Below are 18,884 nucleotides of genomic sequence, written 5' to 3'. Positions count from 1 at the left end.
GAAAAAAGAGTAGGTAAATAACAAGGTTATTCTTGTATTATTAAAGTTAATCTGCACTTAGAAAATATCCACAGTGCTGAGATATGCGATATACATATTATCTTGTTTATAATACAGCATCTTTAAAAATACTAGTTATTATTCTACCGTGTAAAATGGATTGGTAGATACATAGCAATGTATCACACTGTAAAAACACGGTTTATTTATAACAAAAACATAAACACGGATGTTTCGTTTTAAATTATGTAATATTTTGGTGGATTTTACACAATATTCTGACTTAACAAAGGCAAGTAATATTTTAACTCTTTTGAAAAATCAAAAACATCATTGTTATTTCTAAGGGTCAATTGTTCGCGTAAACATAATATGACCAGCTTCTTTATTTCATGAACAGTTATTATTTCATGAAATTCCACAAATAAAACTGATATGTCTAAGTGATAGAAAGCACATATTGATGTGTCTAGTTTAATTAATACACTGTCGTCAGTTATGCATTAGTTTTATCCCATTATTCACGATAGAGTGTAATGTATTACCTAAAATGCGTGAAAAGCAAATATTTTAATTCAAGAAAATGGGAAATTGACAATCAGAACTTTAACATAATCACGTTGTCATATATTTTAATGTAAAGTCGTCAAACTGATTCAATGGTGTGTTCATAAACAAGACGAGAGTAACTTCAGGCCTTATCTAACAACGGAATGATATGTTCCGTCGTTTTGAAACATGGGATTTAGATACATAGATATATTTTTTGATGACATTTATATATATAAGACCAATTAATAGATATTTTGTTTTCAATCTGAAACAATCAAATCTGATAAATAACATGCATGCTATGTTGTCGAAAAACATTGCAAAATTAAATAAACGGATTATTTACAGATACTGTTCTATTCCATAACAGTGTTTATTAAAGAGAGGGTGGTACTCTCGTAGATGTTAATTAAATAACAACAACGCATAACTCCGAAAAAACTCACATCTCTCAACAAATGACAAAAGGAAAAGCTCAAACACACCAAAGATCACATAAATGAGAGTCACGTGAAATTCTAAAATAACGTCGGTACATTGTACCTAGAATCAACACTTCAAGACCATCAATTATCATTTATGCAGTTGATACTGAATATGTATTAACAACACATTGGTATCTTTCGAAGACCTTTTTTGGAAACTAAACAATAGTTCCGTCTACATAAGACTCATCAGTGACGCTCAGATCAAAATAGTAAGAAAATCAAAACAAGTCCAAAATTGAAAATTGCTTAGGACCCAAATTTCGAAAAAAAGGTGTGCCAAATACGGCTACGTGATCTATGCCTGGGATAAGGAAATTTTAAGTAATTCGAATAACTCATACTTTTGCAAACACGGATATTCATAAATTATAACCATATAATTGAGAAACGTCCACATACGCTGGAATCGACCAAGTGGTGTCAATATATAGTTATTAAAAGAACTAGGTTTGATAATTTGATCCGCCAGTCACGAATTTTGTCACTATAAAACTCATCAGAGACGCTCATATCAAAATAGTTAGAAAGTCAAAACAAGTAAAAACTTCAAGAGCAATAAGGACCCACAATTCTAAAAGGTCGTGCCAAATGCGCTAAGGTAATCTATGCCAGGGATAAGAAATCTTTAGTATTTCGAACAATTCATACTTTTGCAAACATGTTTATCCCAAAGTAATTAATCAAACGTACACAAAATGTAGTTTCGACTGATGTGCTGTAAAGCAATCAAATATATCAGGCGTTTTGCAATTATGCAATGCTCTAATTTCACAAATGTGCTCGATACATAATAAACAGAAATAAGACCAATCATGAATATACTTTCTGATTGGCACGACATTAAACGGCAGTATTTAAATCACATTGATACATAATGAGTATCAATACGATGTTTTCGTTTGTAGTTCAATTCATCACAGATGTAACAAATACATACAAATATCATAGAGAAACAGCACTTTTATTGTATATCTAAGTCTTGTACTTTAGCTCAAACATTCTTTAATTTTATTGGTTATAAATTATGTAAGTAAGATCTGGGTAGAATTTGGTAAATATGAAGGGTTTTGTAGGGGATACGATGCATATTTGTTCCCAGAGTGATTTACGAACAATTGCACACATGCTCTTAGTTAATTAAAATATAAAATAAATAAACAAAAACTCATGTGCTACATTTAGAGATAAATAATGTTGACATTTTAGACTTAGACTTCAAATATCGGTTCTTTGACATTTCTATCATTTGGACAGACATACCTAAAATGTTTTGTTCAAAGATATGTTGGAGAACTATTAAGAATATCATTTTGTGAAACAAATCTTTGAAAATATTTTTTTCTAAATTTCCGAATTATAGTAAAATCAATTAGCATGCGAATTTACTAATTTGAAAGTATATCATCGGTGATTTTATTCATAATATTAAGACAAATAAATTCGTATAATATCGAGTCATTTGTCATTTTTAAAAAGAGCTGTCCATGCACACATTTCAAGTATATAATTCAAATCATTCGAAAACTGGAAAAGAACATCATTTTAGTAATTGTTCGAATTCGCGGGAAATAATGAATCAGGTTAACAATGTCATTACCTCCCCTGTAAAGTTTTTGCATGCCTTAATTATCATTCAGAAGAATAAGCATTTGAAAATTAAATTTCTACAGTAAAGAGGACAGCGAAACAACATAATTTTGCTTATAATAGAGCATGTAGTAAATGCTTGTTACGCAATAAACTAATTCAAATTGAACGATATATTAATAGTGATTTCTTACATTGGAAAGTAAAGTTCATAGGAAACGAAATTTAAACATAATCATTAGAAGTTTTGACATAAATTGTGTGTTTTAATGGATAACGTATTACGCCGAAGGAAGGTAAGCCTTAAACCATTAAAAGAAAATCAAATCCTGCATGCGTTCAAAAGGGTTTCAAACTCTTTATTCTAGTTTCAGAGAAGTATAAACAAATATATTCCTTTCCAAGGAATATTCAAGAAGGGAGAAGTCTTTAAAGCTTTCTAAAATTCCCTTGATTAACACAATGAACAGTGATCGTTAAGGCTGTACATCGACCATTGACGTAGAAAATCATACAATATCTTCTTTTTGTATGTCGTGCACACTGTTTTAATGTTGATATTGGGTATTTCAAGTCACAGGCATACTAATGCTTTTGAGGCATTCCGATATGCCACATTTATGTTGGCATTTTTATTTGTGTTATTTAATAACGTAATTATTATTCTATCTATTTGAATATTTGTTTGGAATATTACCTACTATGGGTCACATCGGTCCTGCAACCTCATTTCATTTTCTTTGTATCATAAAAATTGTTTAGAAGTTGGTATTACTTTCTGTAGTTATTAGATTTTAGATAAAGATATCAGATGATGTTATATTAATTTTTTAACTGCAGGTGAAGAGCAAAGAAATTTATTACCATGATTTTGTTCGATATTCTAACTGCAAGTTTATAAACTTATTTGTTTTGTTAAAAACTTTGATTTTACCTTAGTCGATAATACTAATACTATTGTCAGTAGACTAAAGACCAATATCTTAAAAATAGTAAATTGAATCATATCTAAACTTAAGTATGGAGACAGATAATGTTTTTTTTTTTATTTCTCCTTATTATTTATGCAAGATCTATTTTGTGAACCTGAGGTAACTCGCACTTTTACAGTTCACAGTTTTAAATGCATGTTTTAGCGACCAGCGTCTTGGAAATGATCGCTTTGAGGTATTTTCTCAAAAATAATTTCGATGTCATTTGAACGCGGGCGTGTCTGAGATCTCGATGTCAACAAGTTTCCACAAAAAGGAAATACAGTCAGAAATACAGAGTAATTCATTTTTCATATAAAGTGAAAAGAACAGAAGTATAAATAATATAGGCATTGCAATAAAAAAACAAGAAAATATAAATATATATTGACATGTTCTAGTTGCACGACTGTCAATGACGCAATGTTTCACCGTTAACAAGGAACAACAATGTAAACAAATGTATGTCATAACAAGTTAACAGATATAACAAGATGTGGTACGAGTGCCAATGAGACAACTCTCCATCAAAGTCACAATTTGTAAAAGTAAACCATTATTTGCTGAAGTACGGTCTTCAACACGGTTCTTTGATTCACATAAAACAGCAAGCAATGAAGGGCCCAACAATGACTAGTGTAAAACTATTTAAACTGGGAAACTAACGCTCGAATCAATATAAAAAATTGGAAACACATTTGAACCACATTAACAAACTAACAAACTACAATCACTGATATGGTTTCCTAACTGATTTGATTTCTGGTGAATATAATTGTCAAATATCTTTACATGTGTTTTCTGTTGTAGAAAACAGTCATCTAACTTGTATATGATGATTTTAGTCGGATTACTCATTCGTGTGTCATCAATTTGTTTTGTGCTTGGGAAAAAGGAACACTGTAAGTTTTACAGATTTACTGATCTCACAAATCAAAGAGCGGCTTTATTAGTTTCATCCATTTTCATCTCAGTTCTTTAACTTTTCTGTGATGATAATTGTCAGCTGCATCTTAATTACTTGATGTTAACGCATTTTGTTTTAAGAAAACACGTTGTGTGTACGATATGTCAATGTGGTGTTTGAAACAAGACTATTTTCTCTATCAGACCATTAATAATATTTTTTTATTATCATTTTTTTTTTCTGAATAATTTCGAATAATAATTAATAATATTTATTAGTTTTCAATTGGCTACTTTAAAAATACGTAGAGGAACACTTAACTTAAGTGCACTTCAGTCGGTTGTTGTTTTAAAGAAATTCTTTTATCAATGCAACATTGTATTTTTTTCATATCATCATTTTCTACACCATCAGAAAGTATTTTATCCTTCATAAACTGTAAAGATTTCTGAAAATATTATAAATTGCTATGTATTGTGCAACCACACATTTGGCTAAATGCCACACAGTCGATCGGAGTCATATTTTATACAATTACAATCTACAGTGCTCAAGGATAAAACAAATATGTTATCTTAGTCATTTTGAAAAAAACTTACCGTTAATCAACAACTGATAAAATATGAACTATGTGCAGCCACATGAAAAGCTAAAACCAATAAATATTCGATAGATACAGTATGCAATAATCAAAAATAAACAACACGTACTTCCTAATTAATATTGTAATTAAACTTTTATTTTCAAAAATTAATTGAAACACGTTAAGCACTTCCATGTTTCGTCGTGACGTTCATGATCACCTGTATACTATACTTTATTTATGCTCCAAAAGAAATCATGACCTTGCACAAAAGGCAGTTTTTGTCGATAAATAAAATGTTGTTGACTCTTGCATACTATTTCTCTTTGTATAACGTTAGATTAATTAAAACAGTACTGTAATTGATAAATATTTTGCGGCCATCAACTGGCCTCAGAACACAATTATTCCTTTCATTGGTTGTAATGTCTTTTTTGGTAAAAGTTAAATCCAATTAAAAAATTTGCACCGTTTCATCAAACATGAAATAAATTCAACTGCTTATTGACCATTACTATTTAAATAAAATATGCTTGTCGCAGGACAATCCATCAGTGCTTTTTCTTTTGAGAGCCATATTGTTGTTTATCATCTTAACAACGTGTTTTATTGTTCTTTCATTTGTCTTTGTTCGATTATCAATATTACATTTACTGTTGGATTGTTTTATGTGATATCCGTTTAACGTGGCTCGGTAGTTATACATCCCGTCAATGTGTTTGAATGTCTTTCATGTTTTGGTGAATGTGTTTTGTATATGCGACTTTTTGTATTACTTTGGTTCTTATAACTTGACTCTGTACTTTAAAAGATCCCGTCAGTATGCTATTGTTCCATTTTATGTCATTATGGTATATTTCCATTATGAATTACAAAATACGTTGAACCACAAACGTCAAAATCATTCAATCGCGTAGTGGAATTTTAAACTATTTATGGATTTTTATAAATTCTATATAACTTTTGGACTTTTTTAAATTGGTCTATTTCTGAAATTTAAAGTGAGAGGGTCAGCGCTATAAAACCAGGTTTAATCCACCATTTTCTACATTTGAAAATGCCTGTACCAAGTCAGGAATATGACAGTTCTTGTCCATTCGTTTTTGATGTGTTTTGTTATTTGATTTTGCCATGTGATTATTGACTTTCCGAATTGATTTTCCTCTAAGTTCAGTATTTTTTTTATTTTACTTTTTTTATGCCAATGGTAGGATTTAAATCTTGAATAAATGACGAAGGCTAATTTTTAGCCTACATTTTGGCCAAATCACTACTTTCACTTTCAACAATAAACTTTATCCGTATGATTTACTTATTTCAATATATATGCAACTTATAGGAAACACATTCCGTTCTAAACATTTTGTTCAAAAGGATAATAAATGCTGCAGAGATTTCCTTTCAATTTTTGCAATTTCTAATACCTGTACTTTTTGGTTCAATTTGGAATCGACATTAACACGTCACAGCAACTATATCACAAATAAAAATAATATATCAGTACAAAATATGGAGGTGGTCTGTATGATATTTTGGTAAAACAGGAAAGAACGTCATTATATTGGACATGTTCACCATAAGCCGATACCTAAACCGAAACCGATACCGAATCAAAAAGTGTAATAATATAATTGGTAAATGTTTATAAGGTTTAACTAATTCAACCCTGTTACTTCCTTATATTGTGTAAAATTAGAATACACTTGATGAAGTTTTACTTGACCTCAACAATTAACATGAATCTATCAAAAACGCACGTTGAAATTCAACGAGTATTAAATACTAAATACACAAACACAAGTTATGTATAATTCAGATGTGGATAAAAATTTAATAAAATACATAAAAATGAGAGAATAAGATAGAGGAATAAAGGAGCAGTATGTATAAGCTAGCAAAATAAACTTTTATTGGTTTTGATGTTAAGATGTTACCCTACATTTAACCAATGGCTTTGATGTTTGATGTTAGCAAAACTTTAACTCGTAAAGCTCACAATGAAATTATTCATCAAGCATCAAGACTAATGATAACATGGATTTCAGGTGAAGAATTGAAATCTATGAAGGGTGATTGTCCAAAATTGGAAGATGTATTTGGATCTATTGATGGCATCTCCCAAAGAATAAATGCCCCCCAACAAAACAGGCATTCTTTTATATACACTGTATTAATACGCAAGTCATAGACCGGGGAAAATAATAAGATACATCAAATCTAGCTTCCCAGGTCATAACAATGACGTAATAACTTTTACATTGCTTGATGCGATCGGTCTACACGAGATATTTCCGTTTCCTCGTGATTGTGACTTACTTGGGATAATATAAATCCATCTGAACATCAAATTGCAAAAGCATATACTTAAAGGCAGCTACGCAATAAAAAAAAATGTTCAATGAAAAGATTCGTGCAAGAAGAATTTATGTAGAACATTCCATAAGGCGAATGAAAATTTACAAAACAATAGGTTCTCTTTATAGACCTAGTCGGAACTATATTGCACCTAATTTAAAACTATATGCAGCTCTTTCCCGCCAATCATACCTGCTTAATGAATTATGTACATCAAAAATGGATTTCATCAACATCTTGATTTGTATAATACTTGCATTACTGTATAAAAAAAATTGATGAATTTACGTTTGCTTTTTAGATAGATTCATATAAATTGATGAATTGGAGAATTGAAGTACATAGTTATCAAAGGAACCAGGCTAATAATTTAATAACTCAGACGCGCGTTTCGTCTACATAGAGAATTTTAAGTTTTTGACGTGCTTAAACGTAACAAACCTTGACATTTCAAAAATATGTTCATTGTTATCTCCCGTTGACCATTTAACTTCTGAATTAAACAAAAATCGTATATTTTTACGTTCATAATACACCTTAACTTGGTCGTTGTAAAATTGTTTTTATCTCCCTTTCTCCGTTTAGTTCAAATTCATTTTACTTAATATAGCGTATTCCACGAGCGAGCTTGTCTTATACAAAAAGTCCAAGTTTTGTTCGCATGGGTCACAGGTATAAACTTTGAAATTCTCCGGCTTGAATAATGATAATTTGCGGGCGAGAATTTGAAGGACGTCGAATAATTGTTTTTAATGCATTTGTTATGGGAAAATTGAAAATGGGGGGGGGGGGGGGGGGGGGGGGGTCACTGCGGCTCTCAATATATACAGTTACAATTTTTTTATGTTTTCGTGCAAAACGAGTTACTGTGGTCAACCAAATTGTTAACATGGCGTTCAAAGAGTATACGGGAAAATAATTTTTTTTAACATATATATAATCTAAAAGGGAAAATTTTATCAAAGATAAAGGACCTTGTACAAGTTCAGTAAATTAGGTGAGTATATATATATATGAAGGTTGTAATGTTTTTTTCTAATATTTGGGCATAAATTACCATGATTATCTGATTATCAGATCGTTCTGGGAGTTATTTTATTTGATTGCCTTTAAAATGAGTAAGGGCTTTACTTTTTTTGTCTGATTGATAATCAAGCTTTTCTTTTTTTCAATGAATGATCTGTGTAGTGTGTGCCATAACCTATCAAGAAAAGTAGTTTGAAAACTTGGCCAGCTGAAGGACGCCTCCGTGTGGGGGAGTTTCTCGCTGCATTGAGACTAATTGATGGCATTCGGCTGTTGTCTGCTCTATGATTGGGTCTTTTTTTCTTTGGCACATTTTCCATTTCCATTCTCAATTTTATTTGCCTTAGAAAGTTTAAAAAAAAACCATATCGCTGTGTTATAAATTTGCCATGTTTCATGTTTAGAATTCCTTGAAGGATATAGGCTCAAGAGTGCCTATATGAGTGTAACGAACGGACAGACCGACGGACAGACAGAGGGATTGAAGGTATCATTGTGGTACTATTACCCCTCGAAGCATCGCTGGGGACAGGTAATTACTCTGAAAAAAAGAAGGCTGTCTCTTGAAGAGAAAAGTTCGACGTTTCGACAAAAATATCCAAGCCGACATGTAAGTTATCAAATACAAGATACGGTATCAAATTACGAAGAATTGGTTATAATATCTCTAACACTTATGTCAACGAAGCATGGCTTGATTCTAAGATTGTTGGACCCTTTTACCACGGTTAGCGCATAAACTTTAGAAATTGACTGTCACATGGCATTGTTGTACAAGCTAAGCTGTCAATCAAACCGAAACATTACCATGACAGGCGAACCATGCCAAGTAAGGTTTTTGGAAATAGTAATCTTTATATTTTTTTTCCTGTTGCATTGCCTTAAATATTGGAACTAAGTTATGCATAAAGGACAATCAAAGCTGCATAAAGCAGCATATTTGATTTGTTTAAAATTTCTGTTGTTTTAATTCGGGTAGCTATCAGACTAGTCTTATATGCATGATTATTTCATTAGTTGTTATAATTAGTGGCCTCGAACTAGCCGTCAGTACAGGTTAGGCGAGAGATAGGATCCCGCTAGCTTTAATTGTTTAACCCCGCCACATTATGTATGCATGTACGCGTACGGTGCCTGTTCTTAGCCACGAGCCTGTAATTCGGTGGTTGTCGTTTGTTTATGTGTTTCATATTTGTTTTTCGTTCATTTTTTATTATATAAGACCGTTAGTTTTCGCGTTTGGATTGCTTTACATTTTCATTTCGGGGCCTTTTATATCTGACTATGCGGTATGGGTTGTTCATTTTTGAAGGCTGTACAGTTACCTATAGTTGTTAATTTCTGTGTCATTTGGGTCTTTTGTGGAGAGTTGTCTCATTTGCAATCATACCACATCTTCTTTTTCATAAATCTGCTTCCTGATCATACAGACTACAAACAACTTGGATATATTGCAAAATCGTGGTTCTATGGCGGTAGATAACTAAAAGGGGCGGATCCAGAAATTTCAAAAAGAGGGGTTCCAGAATAAAATGGAAAAAAAAAACCAGTTGTTGTCTCCTTTTCTGTAAACTTTCCGTAATCTTTCGAATTTTCCGAAGAAAAAAATATCCAATCACAGACCCACACCCGGCCTGGTACAGCCACTGAGTAAATTATTTGTAACTTTTTATCTGTTGTACATAGTAAGCTTGGATGGTCTGCATGCAGGCAAACTACCGAGTATGACATACTATATTTGACTTTCTTTTGATCAACTGAAATTGATGCGCAGAACTCCATGACCCTGACCTTTGACATTTTTAGGTTTTAAGTTTATTTTATTTTCTGAGTCATATTTTTTTATAGATAATACATATCATTAATGTTCAGTATATATTTTTTTCTCGATGTATCTAACAATTATTGTGTTTCAAGTCATATAATCATGAGACAAAGGTTTAAGTTATTTAACTTGTTTATTCTAAATTAAACTTGATGCACATAAATGTTTTCGTAGTGACGACGTAAAACTTGCCATTAATTATTAATAATCAGACTGAAACGACCAAATCGAACTGACAAGTTTAGATTTTTCAGTTTATACTGTTTAATTTTCAGATCACAGTCCTTGCTGTTATGTATATCAGTTGAGTCTGTTTAAGTCTCACTTACCTACACTTGTCAACCTGTCGACCTATGCATTAATCGAAATTTAAACATGTCGACCTGTCAACTTGTCGACCTTAACACTTGTCAACATTGTGTACTTTTTTAGAATCCACCTGTCAATCTTTCTAGTGTCAACCTATCGGCCTGTTACTTTGTCAACTTATGAACTGTAACATATAAACCGATTTACTCCTCCGATTTCCAGATGGAACTACAGTCTCGTTTATCTTACTTGACCTGACATTATGAGGTATAGTCAGATAGTTGAACAGCTTTCTGCACAGTTCGAAGCAGACCTATAATATTTGTATAGCGAGGTCGATAATTCCCTCAGTCCCGTGAAAACGAAAGACGGATAAAAAAAAATGGAAAATATTGACTTTCAAAAACAAAGAATACCAAAAAAACTTTGTGGTGAACCTTTTTTCGGTAAATGTGTTATATTCTTACTTTTGTACACATTTTACTTTCGTTCAGCTAAATGCATGTCCATGTTCTTTTATAAGGAAACAACCCTTTTATTTTTAGGGGAGGGGGTACATGGATAAATTTGTTTTATTTCTAACATTTTTGGAGAAATTTTTATTGAGCCTATTTAGTCATTGCTTGCCTGCGTGATTTTTTCTATATTCCAAACATCATGTTTTGCAGCCATTTTTGATTTTACTAATCGATCATTTAATTTTTCGGGGGAGGAGGGAGAGATATTTATTCGGAAATTTTGTTTTGAAAATTATCTAATGGGCAGACATATCTTCTTTTTAGATTCACAGCACGACCCCCTCCCCAAATATCGAACGGTCCTTGCTTCGTACATGAATGTTATTTAGAATTAAAAGAATATTATCCGACTGAAATTTGACATGCTGAAACCGGCAAAGGGAGACAGCCACAAAATAATTTATGTCTTACAAGTCCGTATAATTGTAAGCCTAAGTCACTTGCGTTTACGGACGTAAGTTTCGTTTGAAACGTAAAATTCTCTTTTAAGACTCATCAGTGACGCTCAGATTAAAATAGTAAGAAAGGCAAACAAGTATAAAGTTGAAGAGCATTTAGGAACATAAATTCCCAAACAGTGTGCCAAATACGGCTAAAGTAATCTATGTGTGGGATCAGAACATCCTTATAGTATTTCGAATAATTCATTCTTTTGAAGTAAAACACCATCTAGCTGTGTATTGAAATTTCAAACAATACAATGGAGTTAACGGATTGAGTTAATTAACATTATGAACATTTATAATATACTATTTTGATTTCTGTTTCTGTTTCGGTATTTGTAGCGCCTTATGGGTAACATGCCTATTTGTAAAGAAAGATTGTTTATGTTTTTATAATAAGGCAACACAACTGATTTCTTAGGAACGATGTTTCAGATGAGGAACAATCACCGTATCCAATAAATGAGAGACATAAGCCTATAGTTTCTCCCGTATTTATTAAAGACAAAAGGAAGGCTTTGAATTTCTTGCGTTCTTCAAAGAGGCGAAAAAGGGACCTGCACGAAGAATGTATTAACGAAGAATGTGACTATCATGAAATATACGAGGTTTTTGAAAGTCATTCTAATGCAGTAAGTATATATGCACTGATATTGTAACATTTATCTGCAAGGCTTCCTCGATATATATATATATATATATATATATATATCTGATGGGAGTGTTATATATTTCTTGAATTGCAGTAAGTGCATTATTTGTTACATTTGATAGCTACTCTATCGTCAAAAAACAACAAAAAAGTACAAAATGTAGTATCATTTAAGAGTCTGAAATCTTCAAAATGGTCAGAGAGACTCTCGTGCATTTGGGTTTTGTTGTACTACCACTGATGATTTAACACAAATAAAGAAATTATAATTATAGAGTGTCAATGGTCTTTAAACGAAGAGGGTTTCACAGCTACAATTTCATCGGAGGGTGACAGATAAAATTTGGAAGAGTAGCAACCTTGAGTTTGTATAATATGACAATCTATTGGCCTATGATGTCGTTGATGTATAAAGTGACGCTTTTTAGTCGTTTCTTTTTTAGCGATAATTGATTCGTTATGTTGTATATGATATAATAGAACAGTTTTTCACATTTCTCGTTTATCCTCGGGATATCAAATAATAATTAACAGAAGCGACCAGGAGACTACATACGAGAGTTCATTCCTCCTAGGTATTTGATATAAGTGATAGCTTTTTATAACTGATAAAACTTAATTTTCTTCGAAAAAAATGAGTTGAAAGTCAAAGACCAATGTCTTTTTCTATGGTTTAATTTGATGTTGGCTGTTTATCGCTATTCCTGATATACCGTATAAGAAATCAAATTAATTTTATGTTAAAGTTACTTGAACATTAGTTTTTTGAAATAATGGTAAAGTAAGGTTTTGGAAATCCGAAAGTAACTATTTTTTATAATTATATGCAGAGAGATTTCAAAGTAAGAAGATGTGATATGAATGTTAATTAAAGAACTCTTTATCAGAGACCTAATGATTCAGAAATTACAAGATAAAGCCGTACCGCATAGAGACCTATACGAAAGGCATCGAAATGCCAATCTAAAACAACTAAAACTTACGGCCAAAAATATTTAAAAACATATGAAACGAAAGATTCACATACAGAATTCGGAAGACATGTTTCCTTTTTTTGGTTCCAAAAATGGAACAATGTTGAAAAAGTAGAAAATCAGAAATAATTTTTGGAATCGGCTCAAATTTAGCTTCATGTATTTTCAAACAACAGAACTGACATTATCTTCTGATAGTGAATAATTGTTATATCAAAATGTGTGCATTTTGGATTGAAAGACCTTAAAAAGTAAAATCACAAAAATACTGAACTTAGAAGAAAATCAATTCGAAAAGTCAATAATCACATGCCAATCAAATAACAAAACACATCAAAAACGAATTGACAAGAACTGTTATATTCCTGACTTGGTACAGGCATTTTCAAATGTAGAAAATGGTGGATTAAACCTGGTTTTATAGCGCTGACCCTCTCACTTTGAGGACAGTCTCATCAAATTCCGTTATATTTACAATGATGCGTTAACTAAACAGACACAATAAATAAAATAGTCAAAATATGGGTACAGCAGTCATCATCGTGTAACAATTTTAAAAAGAACAATTTAACAGAACACAAAACATCTATCTACAAACACATTCATTGATTTGTGTGTCTGACGTCAGAAAATACATTTTCATATGAAATTTGCGTTTTTTGATTACACAAGGTTTTTCTCTGAAAAACAAGTATATTACTATCAATGAGCAGCATACTGAATATCTACAAAAAAGTTTTTTGCGGAAAGTGGTGTAATTAATGAATATTTGTGGTAGTAAAAGTAGGGTTATCTAAATTGCTTTCCCTTATTTGTCTAAGTTGAAAAAATTGAATTATACAAAAATGATAAGAATTTTGTTTTATACAGTTGTAATAATACGATATCATACATAATTTTCTCAATTTAAAAGAAACGTATTACAAATGAATCGCTTTCCTCGCTAAAAATTTGTATAATTTAATAAATATATAGACCGATCGTGTTCTACTATTTTACACTTTCAAGATTCTAATTCTCCAATAACAGTGTTAGTTTGGAAACTAAGATTGATCAACCTAAGTTATTTAATTTAACCATCTATGTCACAAACTTACTCGGTAAAATGATTTAGTCATTGTGTTTACGGCACTAACAGTGTTTTTGTATGCTTGAACTGAGAATCCGACAATGTATGTAATTAGTTAAAGAATAAAAATTAAGAGTTAGTTTTTAATAAATGCAAAATATTAAAAAAAACAAAAAGCAAAAGCAAAAAAGCAAAAAAGCAAAAAGGCAACAAAGCAAAAATAAAAAAAAATAAAAAAAACCCCAACAACTTCAGGTTCTTAAGCATAATGATTGATGATCTCAGTACTAACAGACCATATAAGTAAAGCTTTAGCTTTGCAACCTTTTTTGAAAATAACACTGAATCTCACTTTTCACTATCGGATGTCTACTGATTATTATCTAATACCCCAGTCCCACTAGGCCACGATCGCACTACGATCTGTGAAAAAAATGCAAATTGTGATGATCGTGGTACGATCGTGTAGGTCGCAGTAAGGTCGCACCACGATCGTGGTGAGGTCTTCAAGATCGTGAAGAGCGTGACCAACTTTGAACATGTTCAAAACAATCGTGGTGCGGTCGTGGCGAAATTAGGTCGTAGTAGAAGCGTAGTGAGAGCGCACTTAGATCGTAGTAAGATCGCAAAGGTCGCTGTACAATCGTAACTAGAGCGTAGCGAAAGCGTGATTCTATTCGGAGAGATTGAGCTATGATCTCACAGCGACGTTATCACGACCTTACTACGACCATCACGTTCTCACCGCGACCCAACTACGCTTCCACTACGACTTTACCACGCTGTTCACAACCATAGTACGATTCTAGCACGCCCTTGCCGTCCTCGTCACGCTCTTCTCACGACCTTACTACGTTCACACTACGACCATCATTTTTATTGTCATTTTCACATAAAATATATAAAAAAAACTCCCTAGATTTTGTTTGTTTGAATTTGCTCTTACGGCTCAACCATGCTTCTTGTTTTCATATAGAGAAGACCGTTGGTTTTTCCCGTTTAAATGGTTTAACATAAGTATTTTTTTGGGCCCTTTATAGCGTACTGTTCGGTGTGAGCCAAGGCTCCGTATTGAAGACCGTACCTTGGCCTATAATGGTTTACTTTTATAGATTTTTACGTTGATGGAGAGTTGTCTCATTGGCACTCAAACCACATCTTCCTATATAAATTGACACATCTGTGTCATCTCTGCTATCGTTCACTAAAATATCGTCATTTGAGCTTTATGGACCAGCAATAGGTTGTAATTTAGGTTTGATTGGTCGTTCCGACATCTCTTGATGACAAGTATTATACTACATATACGTATGTGTATAGTTTCAGTTTAATTGAAGTCTGGAGCTTGCATGTCAGTTAACTGCTAGTAGTCTGTTTTTTCAGATCTCACAAACATGTTTAACCCCGCCGCGTTTTTGCGCCTGTCCCAAGTCAGGAGCCTCTGGCCTTTGTTAGTCTTGTATTATTTTAATTTTAGTTTCTTGTGTACAATTTGGAAATTAGTATGGCGTTCATTATCACTGTACTAGTATATATTTGTTCAGGGGCCAGTTGAAGGCTGCCTCCGGGTGCGGGAATTTCCTGCTACATTGAAGACCTGTTGGTGACCTTCTGCTGTTGTTTTTTTTTCTATGGTCGGGTTGTTGTCTCTTTGGCACATTCCCCATTTCCATTCTCAATTTTATGTTTTTATTTATGTATTATTGTCATTTTGTATTTTCTTAAGTCACATCTTCTGACATCAGACTCGGAATTCTCTTGAACTGAATTTTAATGTGCATATTGTTGTGCATCTACTTTTTTTCATTGGCTCGAGGTATAGGGGGAGGGTTGGAATCTCACAAACATGTTTAACCCCACTATTTTTGCGTCTGTTCCAAGGCAGGAGCCTCTGGCCTTTGCCAGTTTTGTTATTTTTAATTTTAGTTTCTTGTGTACTATTTGGAGTTTAGTATGGCGTTCATACTTTGCTCCCTCTGCCTCTACATCAACCCCTACCACCACGCCCACGTGTTCTAGTAGATTTTGGTAGCATGGCTGTATTGTTTCCGAGAAATCTCCGTTTTAATCAGAAATAGAAGGAATGGAACTATATTGATATGAAACACAATATTGACGGTATTGCTGAGAACGTAGTAAGATCGCGGTATGAACGTAGTGTAATTGTGGTAAGAACGTGCTATAATCGCAGTAAGATCGTGTTGCAATCGGATAACTCGTGGTATGGTCGTAGTGAGAACGTGATGAGCGTAGAAAGATCTTGATAAGCGTAGTAAGGTCGCAGAATGAGCGCGGTGAGAACGTGGTATAATCGTAGCGGGATCGTTGTAGAAGCGTAATGAGGACATAGTAGCATCGTGAAAGCAACGGAAATTTACATTTTCATGCCGCTCATACCGCGACCTCACCACGATCTGAATTTATTTTAGATCGTGGTGAGCGTGGTGCGATCGTGGTCTAGTGGGACTGGGGCTTAAGTTGGAGCCATCAGTATTTTATATGGTATATCTCAGAAACTGTTAATAACTCAATGTGTGGGTGCAATTTATCTTCAATGGCAATTACAACACGTCTTCTTATTTTTATTCATAGACTTAAATGATTTTGGAGTTCAACATTATTCTTTTTCACTAACAGTTTAAATCCCATGCACGACAACGAGTTATGTTTATTACCATTTTTTCAAACTTCTGAGAAATCTTACATATAAGATTTAGGGGAGGGGATACATATACTGCCCAGTAAGACACCACATGTTTTTCAAAATATTTAATAATTTTGATAAAAAAAAAAAAAAAATGTAAAAAAAATAGGGTTGCGCCATACCCAGAGTGATTAATTTTCGTTTTGTACAAGAATATCTCCATAAATCATATATTCTTGTTTAAAAAATAACAAAAATGTGTCGGAATTGCACATATAAATGGAATATTTCAGCGTTTTAAGTTCTAAATGTTTGATTATTCATCAGTTCTGTTTGGAGAAAATTGACAATTTTTGACTAAAATTATTTATTTAAAGAAAAGAAAAACACAGATTTAAAATTAAGGAGTTTTTGAAATTTTTCATTTTTGAATATTAACACATTTTTAAATGGTTGCTTTGGAAACAAACTATTTAGCAAACTCAAAATTTTAACGTTTTTATAAGGGAAAGGGTTTGGTTTGTCAATACTGTAAATATACTTTTTGTTTGTATTGATTAACCTTATTTCAATGGTTCTTTAAAACCCCTTATAAATCAATTTTCAAAAGCTATTTTTGTACGTATTTCGGCAACATTTTGTAAGGAATATATATCATCTGCACAAAGGCTTTAAGTATATTGTGATTTTCGAATCGGAACCTAAGAATATTCCGGCCGAAAGTGGTATATGAAACACCTATTTGGAATCCACAACAGAAAAATCAGATTAAGCAGATAGAGCAGGTACAGCGGAATGCTCCCGATTTTGTAACGAATAATCCATAGAAGCCATCAGTGTAGCATCAATTATTCAAACCCTCAACTGGAACAAACTTGAACAAAAGAGAACCATGGCAGATGTAACCCTCATATACGAGGTAGTCCACCAACTATAAGCTATACCAGTACTCTACCGTCTAGAACTGTCAGAATTTGTTGTAATCCACCATCACTGGAGGCCTTCAAATCATGCCTCCAGGAGCACAAACAAGGAGAACCAATCTCAACTAATGAGCTTGAACTTTTGTGTAGTGTAGATACTTGTAATAATTTTGGTTTCCACATCTAAACTTTTTATCGGGTTGTTTGCGCACATCACACCAATCACATGCACACGAGTTTTCCAGTATGGATTTTGACAAGGAATGAAGTTGAAGTTAAAGTTCAATTGAAATTAAAGGACCCTTTGTTGTATTATGTATCAGTTAGTAGATATACTGCCAACCAAGTTATTTCAAATATTTGAGGGGGGAAACTCCGCGCATAAGCACTCCGACTCAAATGCACAAAACAAAAATCAAATATCCATTCAATTAGCAGGATAATCTCCTTTAACATTTTTCTTTAAACCAAAGGTCCTAGACCATTTAATACTTTTTAAATGACACTAAGGACCAAATACATTGACACAAGTCATACAGTCAAAGGTCAAGGCAATTCCTGTAAGTAAATGTTGTGTTTTCGACCCTATTCAAAGCGATTTGTTGTGTTTTGAGTTCTATGTGTATAGTTTTACCACTATTTTTGTTTTACATCTTATTTGGTATATCTCAGAAATTATGATACTACCAGAAATAGTTAATAGTTAAAACGTTTTGAGTGATAAGGGCGCATCTAAGTTTTGAAGAAGATCGAAACGGAGAGACATAATAATGCTAACATTTTCACTTTATGCATAGACTAAATGTTTAGCTTAGGTGCTAGTAAGAGAAAGTAATTCTTGTTCTGTATAAAAATATACCACCGGAACATTCAAAGTCATAAATTGAAAATAAACTGACAACGCCACCACGGCCATGGCTGAAAAAGAAAAAGACAAACAGACAATAATAGAACACAAAACACAACATAGAAAATAAAGACTATGCAAAAACCGGAGGTGATCTCAGGTGCTCCAGAAGGGAATGCAGATCTTGCTGCACATCTAGCACCCGTCGTGT

At 32.7% G+C, this 18,884-nt stretch overlaps 1 protein-coding gene across 1 annotated transcript in view; it reads left to right on the top strand.

Annotated features, from left to right (window-relative positions):
- Positions 1 to 4,390: 4,390 nt before the first annotated feature.
- The window catches only part of LOC139481199 (uncharacterized), a 174,056-nt gene continuing 159,562 nt past the window's right edge, over positions 4,391 to 18,884 (top strand). The window contains exons 1-2 of the mRNA XM_071264356.1: positions 4,391 to 4,500; positions 12,000 to 12,196. Coding sequence (XP_071120457.1) covers positions 4,431 to 4,500; positions 12,000 to 12,196 — 267 coding nt within the window. The 5' untranslated portion in view covers positions 4,391 to 4,430. The remainder of the gene's footprint in view (positions 4,501 to 11,999; positions 12,197 to 18,884) is intronic.

The sequence above is a fragment of the Mytilus edulis genome, chromosome 7, assembly GCF_963676685.1.
Source record: "Mytilus edulis chromosome 7, xbMytEdul2.2, whole genome shotgun sequence".
NCBI lineage: Eukaryota > Metazoa > Mollusca > Bivalvia > Mytilida > Mytilidae > Mytilus > Mytilus edulis.
The sequence above is the reverse complement of the archived record's forward strand: the minus strand, read 5'-3'. Positions and strand labels throughout refer to the sequence as shown.